At 40.2% G+C, this 18,526-nt stretch overlaps 1 protein-coding gene across 3 annotated transcripts in view; it reads right to left on the bottom strand.

The window, feature by feature from the left end:
- Positions 1 to 562: 562 nt before the first annotated feature.
- The window catches only part of reep1.L (receptor accessory protein 1 L homeolog), a 52,145-nt gene continuing 34,181 nt past the window's right edge, over positions 563 to 18,526 (bottom strand). Inside the window, exons 8-9 of one of the 3 annotated variants that reach the window (XM_041587491.1) lie at positions 13,497 to 13,654; positions 563 to 3,537 (exon numbers count right to left, since the gene is read on the bottom strand). In XM_041587491.1, the coding sequence (XP_041443425.1) occupies positions 3,466 to 3,537; positions 13,497 to 13,654 (230 nt within the window). In that variant the 3' untranslated portion in view covers positions 563 to 3,465. Of the gene's footprint in view, positions 3,538 to 6,448; positions 6,571 to 13,496; positions 13,655 to 18,526 lie in introns of all 3 variants that reach the window. The other 2 variants (XM_018227794.2, XM_018227802.2) reach the window with 2 other exon arrangements.

Here is an 18,526-nt window from a genome sequence, read left to right as displayed (position 1 = left end):
CGATCAATGTATTAAAATCCTTCGAATCAAACGATTCGAAGGATTTAATCGAACGATTTTTCATTCGATCGAACTATTTGCGCTAAATCCTTCGACTTCAATATTCGAAGTCGAAGGATTTACATTCGGCAGTCGAATATCGAGGGTTAATTAACCCTCGATATTTGACCCTATGTAAATCTGCACCTAAGAGTCAAAATAGGCCCTGGCATTCCAAGTATACAGAGGCCCAAACAGCCCTCACCAGCCCACTAAATCGTGACTTTCTAAAAGGATAACTATTGCGAAAATGAAAATTCAATATAAGCTTCATCATACTGAAATAAGAAACTTTCTACATACAATCAATTAAATATTCTGTGCTGTTTCTAAAATAATCAAGTTTATCTTCACTGTCCCTCTCTCAGCATCTGTTCCTCTCCATTCTGTCTTCATGCAGCAGTTGGGTGTCAGAAAATCTGCAATCCCCATGGTCTCATCTTGTGCAGGGACTGAACCATTCTACTCAGCGGGGGTGTTGTATTAATGAAATGAAGAAAGTCTTTCATACTGCGGCTGTTAATGAGTTTAGATATGTTTAATGTCCATCGTTCAGTGGCAGGGAAACACAGACTCAGAGACACACCCTATCAATACAAATCATTTCCACTTTACATAAATATTATATACAGAAATTAATTAACTCAAGTATCACAAATTAAAAAAAAAAAAATATCCCTCCAGGGTAGAGGATTTAGTTCTACCAGGGGGACAACAAACACTTTTCCACTATGGCATTAAATTAAAAGTGCACTTAAAATTGTATTTTTTCAAATATGTCAGGTTTTTGTCATTTTAAGACCAGCATTCACTCATTTTTTTGTAGGCTGCGTGTGAAAAAATTATTCTTGAGTGTGTGGGTGGGTGGGTGCGAGCCAATACCAAAAGCCAAACCTGGTTTGCCTTTCCTGCTAGCATGTAGGGGTGCGAGCACCTTTTACTGTACTAACAAAGTGCAACCAACTTAAAGTAAGCGAGTCTTGCAATATATACTTGATTAGAATATTCGGATCTTGGCAGTTCAAAAGTAAAAGGAACAGCAACAATGAAAAAGGTTTTAACATATAGGATCTAAAGCAAAATCCTCTATAGGTGGTGTCTCCACACATGCTGAATTGATAGGGTCTACAGTAATGGTTGTCGGACTTTTTAAATTCAAGATCTCTTTTGATGTCCAACTTTTGGTCAAGGTCACAGCTTGTAAGGTTAGAAATATAGGATACAGTTTATCAGTCATTCAACAATAGTATCAAGGGCAGCAAATAAGGTTTAACCCCATATTACACCCTAACTGACCTTCAAGCTGGACTTTCAGATGTATTTAGGAGAGTAAACAGGTGCTCTTCCCAAATCTCAACTTAACTGGCCTTCAAGTTGGGCTTTCAGATGTATTTAGGAGAGCAAACAGGTGTTCTCCCCAAATCTCACCTTAATTGACCTTCAAGTTGGGCTTTCAGATGTATTTAGGAAAGCAAACAGGTGTTCTCCCCAAATCTCACCTTAATTGACCTTCAAGTTGGGCTTTCAGATGTATTTAGGAAAGCAAACAGGTGCTCTCCCCAAATCTCAACTTAACTGGCCTTCAAGCTGGGCTTTTAGGTGTATCTAAGAGAGTATATAGACTTTCTTTGCCTAATGCCAACCAAACTGGCCTTCAGGCTGAAACCCACCTCAAAGCTTCCTGGGGGGAGGTCTCACTGATCTAGATGCTTGTGAACTACTTGCATGGCTTTGAGTCTCCCTCTTTCATCACAAACCTATATAAGAATGGAAGAGAAGGGGACTTCTGCTGCAATACAACTGCTTTCAAGACTAACCTAGTTATAAACATATATGGGCAAATGTCCGTGAGAGTGCTTAGTAATGTATGTAGTGATGGGGGATACTAGACCTCAATAAGAGTACAGAATTGTAATTGCTTTTACGCCATGTGGGGTACTGGTCACTTTTTCAGCTGACTCATGTTGGATTAGTACTTGGAACATTCAAAGGCTCATCATCTGTAGTTGCAATTGTTTTCTATTTTCTAATGGGCTTTTGAGTTCACGGTTAAAGTTTTCCTGCTGAACTTTAAACTATAAGGCGTTTAGTGTTGTAATAAAATATTGGGGCAGCAACAAGTCACAATTCCAACATAAAAAATAGGACAATGGTTAGCGTGCCTCAACTTGCCAACACCCCACTTGATCTAGCCTCTTTACCCAAATTGTCCAAGCAACGTCTAAATTCCTGTAGAACATGTCCTCTTTGGTTTGCTGGAATTGGGCCCATTGTGGAAATAATGTAAAAAGTTGGCAATTATGGATGAAGGCATCTACAATGTTCCAGGGCAACCCTAATATGAAACACACGCATAATTACTTACCATAGATACTTCTTTCAGTCTAACTACTTTCTCAATTTGATGTAAATTTTAGGAACAAAAGAAAACATGGCTGACATAAAGGTGTGCCATGGAAACAGTGACTTTGCAAGGACATACACTGGCCTGTCATTGAATTTTAGGGGTTACCTTGTATGTGATTCCATGACATGATTCCACACACATTTTGTGAAACATTAATTAGTAATATCTTTGGAATTTGCTAAGTGGTGTGCTTACCAGATCTCAGGGGCATAAAGTAGGGAATGGGCATTTTTCGATGTCCTAAAGAAAGGTTGGGAAGATCCCCCATGATATAATATTTCTAGTAACACTTTCATTATCAGCCCAATTCTGTTTTGAGCTTTAGACCCCCTTGTGAAAGAGGAAATGATGAAAATGTGCCACTCCTACTGAACAACCTCAGTCTTCTAGTAAATTGCATTGACTACATGGTGAGTTATGAAAACAACTGCTTCCTACAACGTGTGGGCGTATAGTGCATATCTTGAGTAGCAAGTTCTTCCCTAAATGTTTCACAGCAATGTTCTGTCATTTGTCTAGCACATACAGCGTGAGAAGAAATTCTATATACATGTGTCATATTCACCAGATTCCCCCACTCCGCTAAGAGATATCTATTAAACCATGAAGATGCTACATAAGGACAGCCACAGAGGATCCTGGGCCAAATATATAATAAAGAACACGTGAGTACCAGATATATTGATATTAAGGCTGCCATGCACCTCCTGTGCATCAGCTACACCAACATGTTGGCCATTTGAGTTCTTGCTCCTTAGCAAAAGCCTTCATTTTCCTCTCTTCATCGTGTGATTGGGACCAAGAGAGAAAAACTGAGGTTCTATCCAGTGTAATGGAGTCCGGGAGGTTGGCTTGACCAGAAAGAAGTAAAGCAGGTTTATCTGTGAGCTTGTGACTGGCAGATGCTGGAGTAAGTCAGGTCATGTTTCTGGGTTCTGGCATTGCCGTCATTGTGTGATATGGATTTGTTTTTAAGGCAGTGAAGAGACATTCCCAGTGGATTTGGATATTGGCGATGCTCACGCAGTTTCTGCGGTGGAGGCTGAAGTACTTTTCGTCCTGAATCTAGGTTTATGGACTCTTGGTGGTGGCTAGGAATGGAAGAAGAGAAACAGAGAATAAATGTCTTGTAAATATTTTACTTTGACCCATTTTCCTTTTCTGGTGGAAGGTTCCACTTTACATAGTACCGTCATATACAGTTCTTCATGCCTAAAATAAACCCACGGGGCAAAATATGTCTTGTTGTCACCACTGGTCTTGCCCTTTACTGCCATGTTCATGGGCATCAACAAAAACATTGAGCAATGGTCAGACATAACATCACTTAACAATGATCAATCCATGAGACATCATGACATCACTGACCAATGGTCTCACCAAGGAACATGACATCACTAGCCAACGGTCATACCATGACATCAAGCTCAGCGCTTCAGAGTAATAAAGACGGAGTGTGTGCTCGAAGTCTAGCCAATTACCGACAATTCTGTTAATAACACTTTTCAGTCAATACGCTGTAAATGAGTACCCATAATTCATCACTGATGTCACATAATGATGTAAGCAGCCACATTTACAAAGTGACACATTCAAACAGAATGAAGTGTTCATCAGGTGCTCCCTTATCCCACTCACTTACTGATCCCATGGGACTCCATCAAAGAGAATGTAACTGTACGTTTATACATAATGGACATGGATATATTCTATGCTGTATATTCAAGCAGAGACGGGCAGAGTATGAAGCTGGATATCAAGGTTTTTCTCTTAATTAGGTGTATTGTGCCTTCTCGAATTCAAGTCACATGACACATTTAAAACCAATGAGGTGTAGGCAGGGACAACTTTTTTAAAGAACATACAGACAGACAAGGGTAACTAAGAACATTTAACACTGCTGGGGTTAAGGATTTCTTCATTCACATAAACAATGTGCCAAGGCAGCAAATGCTCCTCAGTTAGAGACAAGATACAGGCCTGAGGAACTTGGCATTACAGGCAGATCTCATGACAGAACATTAATAAACAGACCAACAGAAGCATTTGCATCCACTGCCCTATGACCAAAATGATATGAAGTCCCAAATTGTATCTTCCCCCTTTCTGAGGCTACTTCTCGATCAACATTTTGCTGTTAGGATACAATATAAATATCCTGATGGTCCTTCAAGCCCCCATTATACCAGCAATAGTCATGTGATCCCACTGGTGGCCAATAAAAGAGCAACCAAATTTGGGAGTTTTACTTTGAAAGCAGCAAGTAAACTTAGTCCCTTTGTAAAATGTATAATGAAGCAATAGAATTCTTAATGAATCAGATGCAAGTTGAGTGTAGGAACTGGCCACACTGGGGATGACTGTGACGTAGTTGGCCAGTTTAAATATATTGCAATATATGGACAAACAATCCCTGTTTTGTTTAAAGGGTAAGGTATTTTTAGTAGCTTAAAAGGGAACTAAAGCCTAACTAAAGAAGTAGCTCGAAATGTTGTACATGATGTTTTGTGCTTCTGTACCAGCCCAAGGCAACCACAGCCCTTTAGCAGTAAAGATCTGTGTCTCCAAAGATGCCCCAGTAGCTCCCCATCTTCTTTTCTGCTGATTCACTGCACATGCTCTGTGCTGCTGTCACTTACTGAGCTTAGGGACCCACTCACAATATACAGTACACATAGAATAGTGTCACAATATAAGGCTGATTAGTAATTAATACACATAATTACTACATGGCAGCACAGAAACCAGTGCAATTAGCATCAGAATTTAATAATCAGCAAACCTGTAGCATCAGCTTATATTACAGGGGAAGCTCATTTTCTGCTGGATAATTAGTGACGAGCCCTAAGCTTAGCTTCTCAACAGCCAATCAGAGCCCACTGAGCATGTGAGTGTCACAGACACTTTCCAAGATGGTGACCCCCTATGACAAGTTTGAAGTCCTGGATCATTGCTGCTATTGACAAGCTGAAACTTTACATTTAGTATATAAAATGTCATTTTTAGCCACATTCATTTTAAGGGTTTCGTTCTCCTTTTAGGCACAAAATGTTTCAATGTCCTTAAAGGGATACTGTCATGAGAAAAAAAAAACATTTTTCAAAACGCACCAGTTAATAGTGCTGCTCCAGCAGAATTCTGCACTGAAATCCATTTCTCAAAAGAGCAAAGAGATTTTTTATATTCAATTTTGAAATCTGCCATGGGGCTAGACATATTGTCAATTTCCCAGCTGCCCCAAGTCATGTGACTTGTGCTCTGATAAACTTCAATCATTCTTTACTGCTGTACTGCAATTTAGAGTGATATCACCCCCTCCCTTTCCCCCCCCCCCAGCAGCCAAACAAAAGAACAATGGGAAGGTAACCAGATAGCAGCTCCCTAACAGAACATAACAGCTGCCTGGTAGATCTAAGAACAACACTCAATAGTAAAAACCCATGTCCCACTGAGACACATTCAGTTACATTGAGAAAGAAAAACAGCAGCCTGCCAAAAAGCATTTCTCTCCTAAAGTGCAGGCACAAGTCACATGACCAGGGGCAGCTGGGAAATTGACAAAATGTCTAGCCCCATGTCAGATTTTAAAATTGAATATAAAAAAAATCTGTTTGCTCTTTTGAGAAATCGATTTCAGTGCAGAATTCTACTGGAGCAGCACTATTAACTGATTCATTTTGGAATTTTTTTTTTTCCCCATGACAGTATCCCTTTAATATATTGATAATGGGTTAAGTGCAGAGGACCTCTTGTATTTGCCTTCAAGCTTTTGACCATACATATTAGTGTTTGCTAGTATATGAGCTTGCTAAGGACCTTCAATCACACACATGGCAACTCAAGGAGATGTCCACCCAAATATGATTTTTCTCTTTGCCGAACTTAATTTCAAGTGACTTTCCAATATATATCAATTGTATATTTCCAACAATCTTGAAGTCCATCTCCTACTTGAAGACTCCTACTGCCAGAAAAGACAATAGTATCTAGATTCATACTCACATTAACCAGCTGTCTCAATGGTTAATGTTACTGTGGCTTTTTTTTTCTTGTGTCGTCCTGTCTTTTCACGGCGACTCCTTTTGCCGAAGGCTGACCGCTTTTCTGTTCTGCGTCTCCTGGGTCTAAAGACATCAACCAAGGGGTGGAGAGAGGTAGAGGGAGGAAGACGGAAAAGTAGCAGGGATATGTCTTTTTATACACATAGATTTGCTTTTATTAGTTGTCTTCACAACAAAGAGATGGTAGAAAGGAAAAAAAAGACCCATGAAGAAAGATAACGATGGACAACATACTTGGGTCATGATCAGTTCTCCAGCAGAGCAACATTCTGCCATTGCTAACCTGCCCTTGATCCTGAGATATCTTTGTCTGTACACATTTATACATTACTATTCACTAACAAAATCCATTTTCTCCAACTTGTTCCCATGAATAATGTAAATAGTGAATATCACTCCTACAACAGGATCTCCTGTTAACCACCTCCTCCACCTAACAATAAAATATCAATATTTCAGCACAAGCTGCCTTGTTTATCATACGCTGAGCCCTGCCCTGCCCAATGAAAACAGAACTCTATCTGTGATGGGCAGGCTGGAGGAATCATGTTTCCACTGTTAAGAAGCCCTATCCTTAAAGGAACAGTAAAATGAAAATGTTTTAAAGAAATTACAATATCATGTACTGTTGCTCTGCATTGGTAAAAGCTTTGCGTTTGATTCAGAAAAACTACTATAGTTTATATAAACAAGCTGCTGTGTAGCCATGGGGGCAGCCATTCAAGCACAGGATACACAGTAGATAACAGATAAGTACTACTATAGTTTATATAAACAAGCTGCTGTGTAGCCATGGGGGCAGCCATTCAAGCACAGGATACACAGTAGATAACAGATAATTACTACTATAGTTTATATAAACAAGCTGCTGTGTAGCCATGGGGGCAGCCATTCAAGCACAGGATACACAGTAGATAACAGATAAGTACTACTATAGTTTATATAAACAAGCTGCTGTTTCACCATGGGGGCAGCCATTCAAGCACAGGATACACAGTAGATAACAGATAAGTACTACTATAGTTTATATAAACAAGCTGCTGTGTAGCCATGGGGCAACCATTCAAGCACAGGATACACAGTAGATAACAGATAAGTACTACTATAGTTTATATAAACAAGCTGCTGTTTCACCATGGGGGCAGCCATTCAAGCACAGGATACACAGTAGATAACAGATAAGTACTACTATAGTTTATATAAACAAGCTGCTGTTTCACCATGGGGGCAGCCATTCAAGCACAGGATACACAGTAGATAACAGATAAGTACTACTATAGTTTATATAAACAAGTTGCTGTGTAGCCATGGGGGCAGCCATTCAAGCACAGGATACACAGTAGATAACAGATAAGTACTACTATAGTTCATATAAACAAGCTGCTGTGTAGCCATGGGGGCAGCCATTCAAGCACAGGATACACAGTAGATAACATATAAGTACTACTATAGTTTATATAAACAAGCTGCTGTGTAGCCATGGGGGCAGCCATTCAAGCACAGGATACACAGTAGATAACAGATAAGTACTACTATAGTTTATATAAACAAGCTGCTGTTTCACCATGGGGGCAGCCATTCAAGCACAGGATACACAGTAGATAACAGATAAGTACTACTATAGTTTATATAAACAAGCTGCTGTGTAGCCATGGGGCAACCATTCAAGCACAGGATACACAGTAGATAACAGATAAGTACTACTATAGTTTATATAAACAAGCTGCTGTTTCACCATGGGGGCAGCCATTCAAGCACAGGATACACAGTAGATAACAGATAAGTACTACTATAGTTTATATAAACAAGCTGCTGTGTAGCCATGGGGGCAGCCATTCAAGCACAGGATACACAGTAGATAACAGATAAGTACTACTATAGTTTATATAAACAAGCTGCTGTGTAGCCATGGGGGCAGCCATTCAAGCACAGGATACACAGTAGATAACAGATACTGTGTACATAAAGAAGAAGATATCCCCCCCCCCCTACTGAACGACATCAAGCCAATTGTCCAAATTATGTCTCTTCTTTTAAGTCCAAAGATTGTTGTTGGAAAAGTTTATGTAAATTCATTGTCGCTGAAGAGCATTAGGTGAATGTTTCACAAGTGAGGGTCTCATCAGACACCTGTTCATCTGCCCCTCCTGAAGGGGGAGCAATAAGTAACAACAGAGGTCATTTCTCACAGTGGTTCTCATATTCCGTTGACAGGCGAGAGCAAACATTATGTGCTAATGGCAATGCTTAGATTTGTTATTAAAGCAACAATCACAGGGAAACTGGCAGATTGCCCATGTCCGAGATTAGATAGACCTACCTGTAACCTGAGTTAATCCTGCAGTCTAATCCTTTTCTTACAAATCCTTTGTGTTGTTGAATAAGCAAGTTTAATAGCTATTTGATATCTTAATAGGACATGCTATGGAGCATTTATTGTTCATGTACGACAAGTTCAGGAGTAGCGGAGTAGAGTGGGAAGAATTTGCATCAAACAACAACCTTTCCAAGGCTGCACTTCACTACAACTACCAATAGATGTTGCAGGATGCTGGGAGTTTAGTCAGCTGTAGGCCCAGCACGTCTGGACAGAGATTCAAAATAGGCCCTGGTATTTTAAAGGGGTGGTTCACCTTTACAGTAGTTTTTAGTATGTTATAGAATGGGCAATTCAAATCAACTTTTTAATTGGTTTTCATTATTTGTCTTTTATAGTTTTTGAATTATTTGCCTTTTTCTTCTGAGTCCTTGCAGCTTTCAAATGGTCGTCACTGACCCCTTCTAAAAAACAAATGCTCTGTAAGGCTACACATTTATTGTTATTGCTACTTTTTATTACTCATCTAGCTATCCAGGCCTCTCCTATTTATATTCCAGTCTCTTATTCAAATCAATGCATGGTTGCTAGGGGAATTTGGACCCTAGCTACTAGGCTGCTTAATATTCAAATTGAAGAGCTGAAGAATAAAAAGCTAAATAACTTAAAAACCTTAAATAATAAAAAATGAAAATTGTCTCAGAATATCACTCTCTACATCATACTAAAAATTATCTCAAAGGTGAACAACCCCTTTAAGTACTAGTAATAGTTAATGTCTATGGCATCTTAAAGCAGTCCCGCTGGCATTCGCTAGTATTACCAGTGTTCGGCCTGGGGCTTTCAGGCTGGGAACCTTTCCCTAGAGCAGAACACATTAGGTTAAGAGAAAGAGAGTGACCCACTGGAATTATACAGCTGAAAAGTAAAATCTATACACATACATACTGTATATACCAACAATTTGCATAAAAATGATTACTAGTTCCCTGCTGCATGCAATTAGATTCACCTTCATACATCCAACAAGTACAATAATTAGGTAGAATTTATGAGCCTGTCTTTATACAGCAACAGCATTTCAGCTGGCAATACATGGGCCAATATAAGCTGCCGACAGACCAAGTCAGCAGCTTATTGGATAGTGTTTTGGTCCCTCTGACCAGGCTACCAGGGTCTGTTCCAGGCCCTCCCTCTGGCCAGTTGCGGTGTCGGCGTTTGTGCAAACGCAACTCTGCGTTCGTGCGTATGCGCATGGCGCCAAGAACGAATGCACTGTTTTTGCCGCAACCTCCCGACTAAGGGAGTTTGCGCCATTAAGAAGCAGATATGGGTGCGAATCTGGGCTGGTGGGGCCCACCGGGTTTTTTTCCCGGTGTCCTGCAGGCCCAATCCAACCCTGGGCCAGGTTTAAAAATGCAGTTGGATCAAGGAGCACATTGGTTCATTGATGCAGTGCTCAATCAGACCGCCTGTATTTTCAGCGTTGTGATTCGATTGTTGGGTCCTAGGGCCCACGATTGGATCAGCCCGATATCTCCTACTTCATGTTGGGCATATCGGGGAGAGATCCGCTCATTTGCAGGGCCAGATTTGCCCTGAGGGCATCCGGTGTCCTCTGACGCCCCCTCCCTCTGGAAAGATATCGCGCATGCACATCCTATCAGCTTGATGCTGGAGGACTAGCCGTTCGGCGTTTGTGCTCCGGCAAGAGAATTGCTCATGCGGCATGCCACCCCTTAACTGATGCCGCCTTAGGCCCGGGCCTTTATGGCCTCGCCACAAATCCGGGCCTGCTCATTTGGCAACCTCGCCAAACGAGCATATCTCTTTGTGTATGGCCACCTTTATACTCCATGGGGCTTACATATGATGAGAGGTGTCAAAATACACAAGTGCAGTTGCCATTAACAACCAATCAAGTCTTTGCTTTCATTTTCCAGTTTACAGTAGACTGTTTATAAGGAATTGCTGTATGTATTTGGAGTGTGGGAGGAAACCCCTGCAAGCAAATAAATGCCCCTTCATATCTGCAACCTGGGAAAGACTAGAGGGCTTGAATGAGCAAGAAGGAGTAATGACACATTCCCTTTCACACCAGTTCCCAGATATACATAGGAGGAAATTAAAAGATTACGGTTTTATGAGGCTGAGCACATTCTTTTATATGAGTGGCGATAAATACAGAGCTGTAACTTAGCTAAGATATCCTGAATCTGCACTTATAACTTGGCACAGCCTGCGACATGACTAGAGCTGAAATTCACTCCTTTTTCATTCTTTATTTACTCCTCTCTCGTTACAGAAATCGGATATACTTGAGCAATAAAGCATGAAACTGCTATTTATATGAAATGGTACACAAGACAGGATAAAATATATGGAGTCATCTAAATATATTGGAACGCATATACTGGAGAAAAACATGTTGCCAAAGGCAAAAATAAAATCCAATACAAATCTCTACACAGTCGCCGACTGCACTACAGGGAAACAAACAAAGCTGCTTGAGTTCTGCATGGCTGGGAAGTAAGGCGAGGGCTCCCCCTGCTCTTCATAAGTATGATTGTTTCCCTGCAGTTAGGGACCATCTGACAATTCCTATCCAACCCTGTATCAAATTGTGGTGCACACAAAAATTTTTGTTAAAATGTGGACACAAGTTTAAAATGTGCGGACACACATAGCCAATATCTTGTTCATATTTAGTATAAATGATGTATTATTTCTTTGGTTACAGTATATTCTATTTTTTTTCCATTGAGGAGTTTTTTGTAATCTTTCATCACCTTACTCAATATGGTCACAATTCGTAGAAAATAGGAAAACAAAAATGAGGATTGGACAATTAATTCACAGAATTGAAGGCAGTTCCCTTGTACACTTTGCTCCTCATGGATTGGAGGATGAATTGTGGGTGGTTTAATTGGTTTATTAATGCTTTTTCTATTTATATGCACCTTATGTATGTTCCGTATGCCTGACAAAGGGGTTCGCCCCCAAACGTTGCACCACACTCTGCAATAAACACTTAAGGTGTTGCATAAGTCCTGTGTGCCATAGGATTTCTTTGTTTGCAAGGTCTATTGGGAGGTGGCCGGCATCCACCAATGAGCACCAGGCATCTCTGTTTAGCCTATAAGATACGGTGTGCAAGGACCAAAACTTTCTGTATTCGTTATTTCTGGGGCCACTGTGTCAAGAAACATTGGGGTAACTGTAAGATGATTGCAAGTGGTGCGGGGGTTGCAGCGAGGAGGAGATGCATTCGGAGGGGGATGGGTGCATGCGAGAGGGGCGGGCTGCAAGGTGGCTCCTAAGGGCCCACCACTCTTAAATCCAACCCTGAGTATGTCATGAATTGATGGGACCCTTAAAATGCTGAGGTCTCTGTATCAAGAAATAATGGGGACATTTTCTCAGTGAGTATAGATAAAAATAGGATGCACCGCATCCAGGATTCTGCCTTTTTCAGCAGGATTCGGATTCGGCTGAATCCTTGTGTCTGGCCAACCCGAATATAAATCCTAATTTGCATATGTGAATAAGAGGAGGGTAAGGAAATCACATGACTTTTCATCACAAAACAAGAAGTGGAAAAAATGTTCACACTTTTTCCTTTCCCGCCCCTAATTTGCATATGCAAATTCGGGTTCAGTTTACAGCCGGATCTTTCACAAAGGATTCGGTGATTCGACCGAATCCCAAATAGTGGATTCGGTGCATCCTTCAATTAAATATAAATGTTTATATTTATCCATTTAAAGGGGACCCGTCACCCAAAAAAAAGATTCATAATTCTATTTTATCACATCAGTCAAGCACAATGAACTTTAATTACATTATATAAAGTATTTGAATCTTGTTTCCTCTACTCTGGGAACTCATAATTATAACAAGCAGGCAGCAGCCATTTTGTGGACACTGTTACAAAGACAAGCCTTGCATCAACTCAGAATCTTGCTTGTGCTCCAGAATGGGGGACCTGATGTCCATCCCCATGTACTGGCTACACCATTAAATGGTGAAGAGAATGGGGGAATGTGGGGAGAGCAGCGATTTCTAGGAAGTGCTGAATGGAAAGTGAAAGTAATTGTCTGCCCCGCCTATATGTCCAGGGCATAGAGGAGGGGCAGGCAATATTTGATTGACAGCTGAGATGTTTAAATGAGCTTACAACAGCTATACACAAATAAAAAAATAGAAATTGGATTTCCTGTTTAATTTGAAAAGGACTTTATTATACAGTTTTTTGTGTCTGGGTGACAGGTCCACTTTAAAGTAAGTATGATTATATGAATGTTGGTAGGTGTGTTAGTAGGTGGTGTCTTGTGGCCATGTAGGGGGCGTGTAGAAGGCATCAAATATACTTTTTTTTAAAATCAGAAAAGGAAAACATCAGATTTTCGACCCTTTTCAAAGTTTTTGTTTGTTTTGCCGTGTGAATTGGTTTGTTCTCCATATACAGAAAAGAACATGGACTAATCTTAAATACATCATGATAAAATACTAGTACAGTACTACTAATAATCGTTTTTTACAAATATTCGACATAAGACTTGAAAGCCACAGGCGTTCCATTCGGTGTGGAATCTAATTTTGCCTTTTTTTAAAACAAAAACCTTCAAAAAAAACAAACACTGCCCTGCCATTTGGGGCAACGTTCCCATACCTCAACAGGTTGGTCCTTCTTCCTAATCACTTTAATTATAGGAGCTTCATCCAGAATAAAACTATTGGTGGATTCTTCTTCATCATCTGAAATCAGTTCCTTAACCTCATAGGTTTTTTTACAAGTCACTTCAGACTCATCCACTTCAACCTCAACAACTGATCCCAGACACGTCTACATAAATAAATGTGATAATTATTATATCAATATAATTGAGAAGCAGCAAGGCAGGCAGTTAGCAGGAACATCAACCCACACACTGGTTTGATTAGTACAGAACATTCCTATGTCCTCTCTACACCTCAGCCCCTCATGTGTTTTGTTATATTTGTATATTTATCTTTTTTTTATTCATATTTATTTCAGAGTGAGGAATAACTGCCTTGAATGAGCTGGTTGCTATTAAGCACTGCATATGGATACAGAGTAGTTACCATGGATTCCTTCTGCATAAGGAATAAAATCACTCTGGTGTTTTCTCTGCACACAAATGGCAAGGTTAGTCTTTAGGGAATCCTTGCCTGCACTCTTCTCATTTAAATCACTGCTAAAGAAGAGGATTCTCTGCTGGGATCAGTACACAAACACTGGGTAGCAACTTCCCTGAATTAAGATATACATCAAATGTGCTGTTGCTGCTGCCTGTACCTTAATAAGGAGGATTTACTTGCAGAAAGAAGATTCCTGCATATTGAGGTATAATAAAGGGAATCATTGCTGTGTGTAGGGGGTTTACTTGCACAGGGCTGCTATATATGTTCCTATGTACAGCAACTCTAAATTAAGTTGCAATCCATAATGTGACCCTATATGTGATTCTTTCCTGGTGCTTTGGTGTGGCTTTGTGTGTCATACTCTGCCTGCCCTACTTTTCCTGTGTGTGTCATACTCTGCCTGTCCTATGCTCCCTGTGTGTGCCATACTCTGCCTGTCCTATGCTCCCAGTGTGTGTCATACTCTGCCTCCCCTATGCTCCCTGTGTGTGCCATACTCTGCCTGCTCTATGTTCCCTGTGTGTGTCATACTCTGCCTGTCCTATGCTCCCTGTGTGTGTCATACTCTGCCTGCTCTATGTTCCCTGTGTGTGTCATACTCTGCCTGCCCTATGCTCCCAGTGTGTGTCATACTCTGCCTCCCCTATGCTCCCTGTGTGTGTCATACTCTGCCTGCTCTATGTTCCCTGTGTGTGTCATACTCTGCCTGTCCTATGCTCCCTGTGTGTGCCATACTCTGCTTGCCCTATGCTCCCTGTGTGTCATACTCTGCCTGCCCTATGCTCCCTGTGTGTGTCATACTCTGCCTGACCTATGCTCCCTGTGTGAAACCAGAATGAATACAATCAGCTGTTAATGTATAAATCAGAGGTGCAAGAAAGTCATGCGGATGTGTGGCACTTACATAAGGTTCCCCCGCACGGCACATAGAAAAAGAAAGATATATAAATCAATGATATAAATCAGTACCAAACTTACCCACTTTGCCCCACAAAATCACTCTTTGCCATGTTTAAAGGCACACGGCTGCCTAAATAAAACAGGCTTTACTTGTTCTTCAAAACAACATGTATTTTAAATAGAAAGGTAGTGGTGGATGGGGAAGTGTATTTTCTGCTTTTATTTCTGGTACTATACAGTGGTCTAGTCCCGGCAATAATTCTAAATATACACAGGGGGCGTGAGAAAAGGTGATCATAGTGAACATTTATTAGTGAGTCCGTTTTACATTTTTTCCCAGCAAATTATTCACTAATGTTGTGCAGTGTTTGAGTTCACATTTCCAGATGACTTGAGCCATCACTCTACCTTAATATCATATAAACGTTTTTGAAATTCAAACTGATAATATATCATGAATATATAGATTTAAAGGGGTGCTTCACATTTAAGCTAGCTTTACTATGTTATAGAATTGCCAGTTCCAAGCAACTTTTCATTAAGTCTTCATTATTTATTTTTTTTATAGGTTTTTTTTTTTCATTATTTGCCTTTTTCTTCTGACTCTTTCCAGCTTTCAAATGGGGGTCACTGACCCCCTATAAAAACACATTTATTGTTAGTGCTACTTTTTATTACTCATATTTCGATTCAGGTTCTCTGCTATTCATATTCCTGTCATTGCATGGTTGCTAGGGTCATTTGAACCCTAGCAACCAGCTTGATGAAAGTGTAAACTGGAGAGCTGCTGAATAAAAAGAGAAATAACTGAAAAATCACAAATAATAAAAAATGAAAACCAATTGCAAATTGTCTGAGAATATCACGCGCTACATCATATTAATCGTTAACTTAAAGATAAACAACCCCATTCAGAAAGCAATAAATAAGGCACAGTTGTTAAATTGTGTTGGGTCAAATACCAGCAATGGAGACCTGAACTAATAAATGTTCCCCAGACATGTATTGGACATACAATCCTCACATGCAGCAAGACAGGACAGAGGTGCAGAAGCCAGTGGGTTGCGACTTTAATTCTAAAATGTAATTATCACAATTTAATCACAGTCAACAATAATGTAAGACAGGTTCATTTACTGTCATGTACTAACACAAGTCTTAGCTTTTCTGCTCCTAGATCTTATAATACATATAGGATTCTCTTTAAAATCAATGTCTTTTTTTATCCCTTGGTTTCCATATTATTTAATTATTATCCTTTATTTATATAGAGCTGAGACACTAAGGGCAAAGACGAATGAGAAAATTTGGGGAGATTAGCCGCCCGGCGACAAATCGCCTCTTCTACAGGGGACTAATCTCCCCCCGAACTGCCTCCCCGCCAGCTAGAATCGAAATCGGTATGGCACTCGGAGCAATTCCTTTTCCGAAGTCGCCAGAAGTTTCCTCGTGAGTCGCCGGAAGAAGAGGCTATTTGTTGCTGGGCGATTAAATCTCCCCGAATCTTCTCATCTATCTCTGCCCCAACACAGAGTTTTACAGATACATCATTGCCACCAGTCCCTGCCCCAGTGGAACTCACAATCTAAGGTCCTAATCACATGCACACGCATAATGGCCACTTTTAGTAGAAACCAGTTGAACTACCTTTATGTATTTGGAACGTGGGAGGAAATAAACACAGACACAGGCAGAACATGCAAACTCCTTGCAGACAATGTAGTGAGTTTGGCTTTTCTCCAAGAACTAAATGGGGAAATTTAATCTCCTGGCAATGGGGTCCATAAAACGCATTTGAACTACTACCTTGTGTCATTTAAATGCCCGAGAGAAAGTCGCCTTCCTGCTGCCCTTGCCTCGAGGGAGACCATCTCTTTTAAATGCTTTACATAAAGAAGTTGGTCCATTGATTCCTTCCTGCCTAGAATTGAGCTGTATAAGCAGTTCCGAAAGAGACTCACGGCCTGCAGCCAAATTCCGGAGACAAATGTATGATTATTAAAATTCATTTTCATTGACATTTTTTGGGGGCAGGAAAATTGAAGGAAAAAAAAAATAGATAGATCCTTTTAATACTTTATAACCAATACAACTCATCATTATATAATCAATAATAATAATATAATATTTGCTGTAAATTGCAGTCTGTCTCCAAGCAGAGCCATTTGGCTGATGTAGGAAATGTTTGCCAGTCTTGATAGCTCTTTGGGTTTTTTCTATTGATTAGACTATATTTCTCTGACGATAGATATAGAATTATAAAACAACCCTTTTAGCGGCTTATCCAATCCAATGGCACTGATGTGGAACTAATTCACACAGCATTAACCTCAATTCTGGGCACAGCTAGTGAGCACGGGAGATTAGCAGCTGATAATGAGCAGTGTATTTGAAATGAATATGTGAGCAAAAATGCACCCTTCCAGCCGAAATGGATTCAAGCGAAACAAGGCAAGTAGCATGGAAATAACAAGAGATGTGCATTTAGTTTTGTGTAGATGGAGAAGGAGATAGAAGTGATAAAAAGAGATGGAGAAGAGAGAAAGAGATAGGGTGTAGAGAGAAAAAGAGGGGACAGTCAATGGAGAGAAGTAGAGATGGAATAGAGAACTAAAAAGTAAAACGAGGGACAGAGAGTGAGAATGTTGTTATGTAAAGAGGGAGACAATGTAGAAAGATACAGAGAGGTAGAGAAAATATTGTTGGGAAGAAAGAGTGAGGAACAGAAAGAGACGATGTACAGAGGCAGAAGGACAGACACGGTTGAGAGGTAGACAGAGAAACAACGTAGAGAAGTGAGAGAGAGCGTGAACGGATAGTTCAGCAAAAATAATTCTTTGACCCCCTCTCTCAGTTACGACCCATGATCCCCCATTCCACAAGCAGCTGGTAGTGACATCTTGCAACATGGACAATGGGAGAGGACCTTGAATCATAGAAATGAGCCGACCTTATACAGTAGAATCTGAGTGGCTCCTGGTATAGCTTACTCTAAAGGTGGCCATAGAAGCACCAATATCATACAAAACGAATTTTTGTACAATATTCGGTGCGTGAAAGGTGGGAGACGAGCCGACCGATATCGGCAGGAGACTTGGATATTAATCGGCTCAATCACGTGCCTTTAGAGGCACCTGAACATCAGCCATTGTTAGTGCTGAATCATCTGATACAGGTAGAATTCTATTGTTTCTATCTGTATATCTGACCATTCAGCTCTACACGTGTGTATTGAAACCAACAATCTTTCTTGGAAACATCTTTTCGAGGAAAGATCATAATTGTAACGTCTATGGCCACCTTAAGATTTTAAGATGGCAATAGGGTATATACTGTAGTATTATCAGTCCTGCCCCCCAGGGTAGTGGAGGTTCCCTTTAAGGCAACACTAAAGCATCTGTTGAGCAATTATGTTCCAGTTTTAGGATCAGCCAATGTCCATTTTATTGTTAACACTTAAAAAGTATTTGTGAATCAGTTTGGGAACCCTCTCGGACCCTTCTCCAAACCCTTAAAGGGGAAAAGAAACATTTTTAAATCCTACTTTATTGTGCGTGTCAGGCATAAAAAAACGTTTCTTACACTATACATCATATTTACATATTGTCTCCTTTCTTCTTGAAATCCACTATTACA

The sequence above is a fragment of the Xenopus laevis genome, chromosome 1L (assembly GCF_017654675.1).
Source record: "Xenopus laevis strain J_2021 chromosome 1L, Xenopus_laevis_v10.1, whole genome shotgun sequence".
In the NCBI taxonomy this organism is placed as follows: Eukaryota; Metazoa; Chordata; class Amphibia; order Anura; family Pipidae; genus Xenopus; species Xenopus laevis.
The sequence above is the reverse complement of the archived record's forward strand: the minus strand, read 5'-3'. Positions and strand labels throughout refer to the sequence as shown.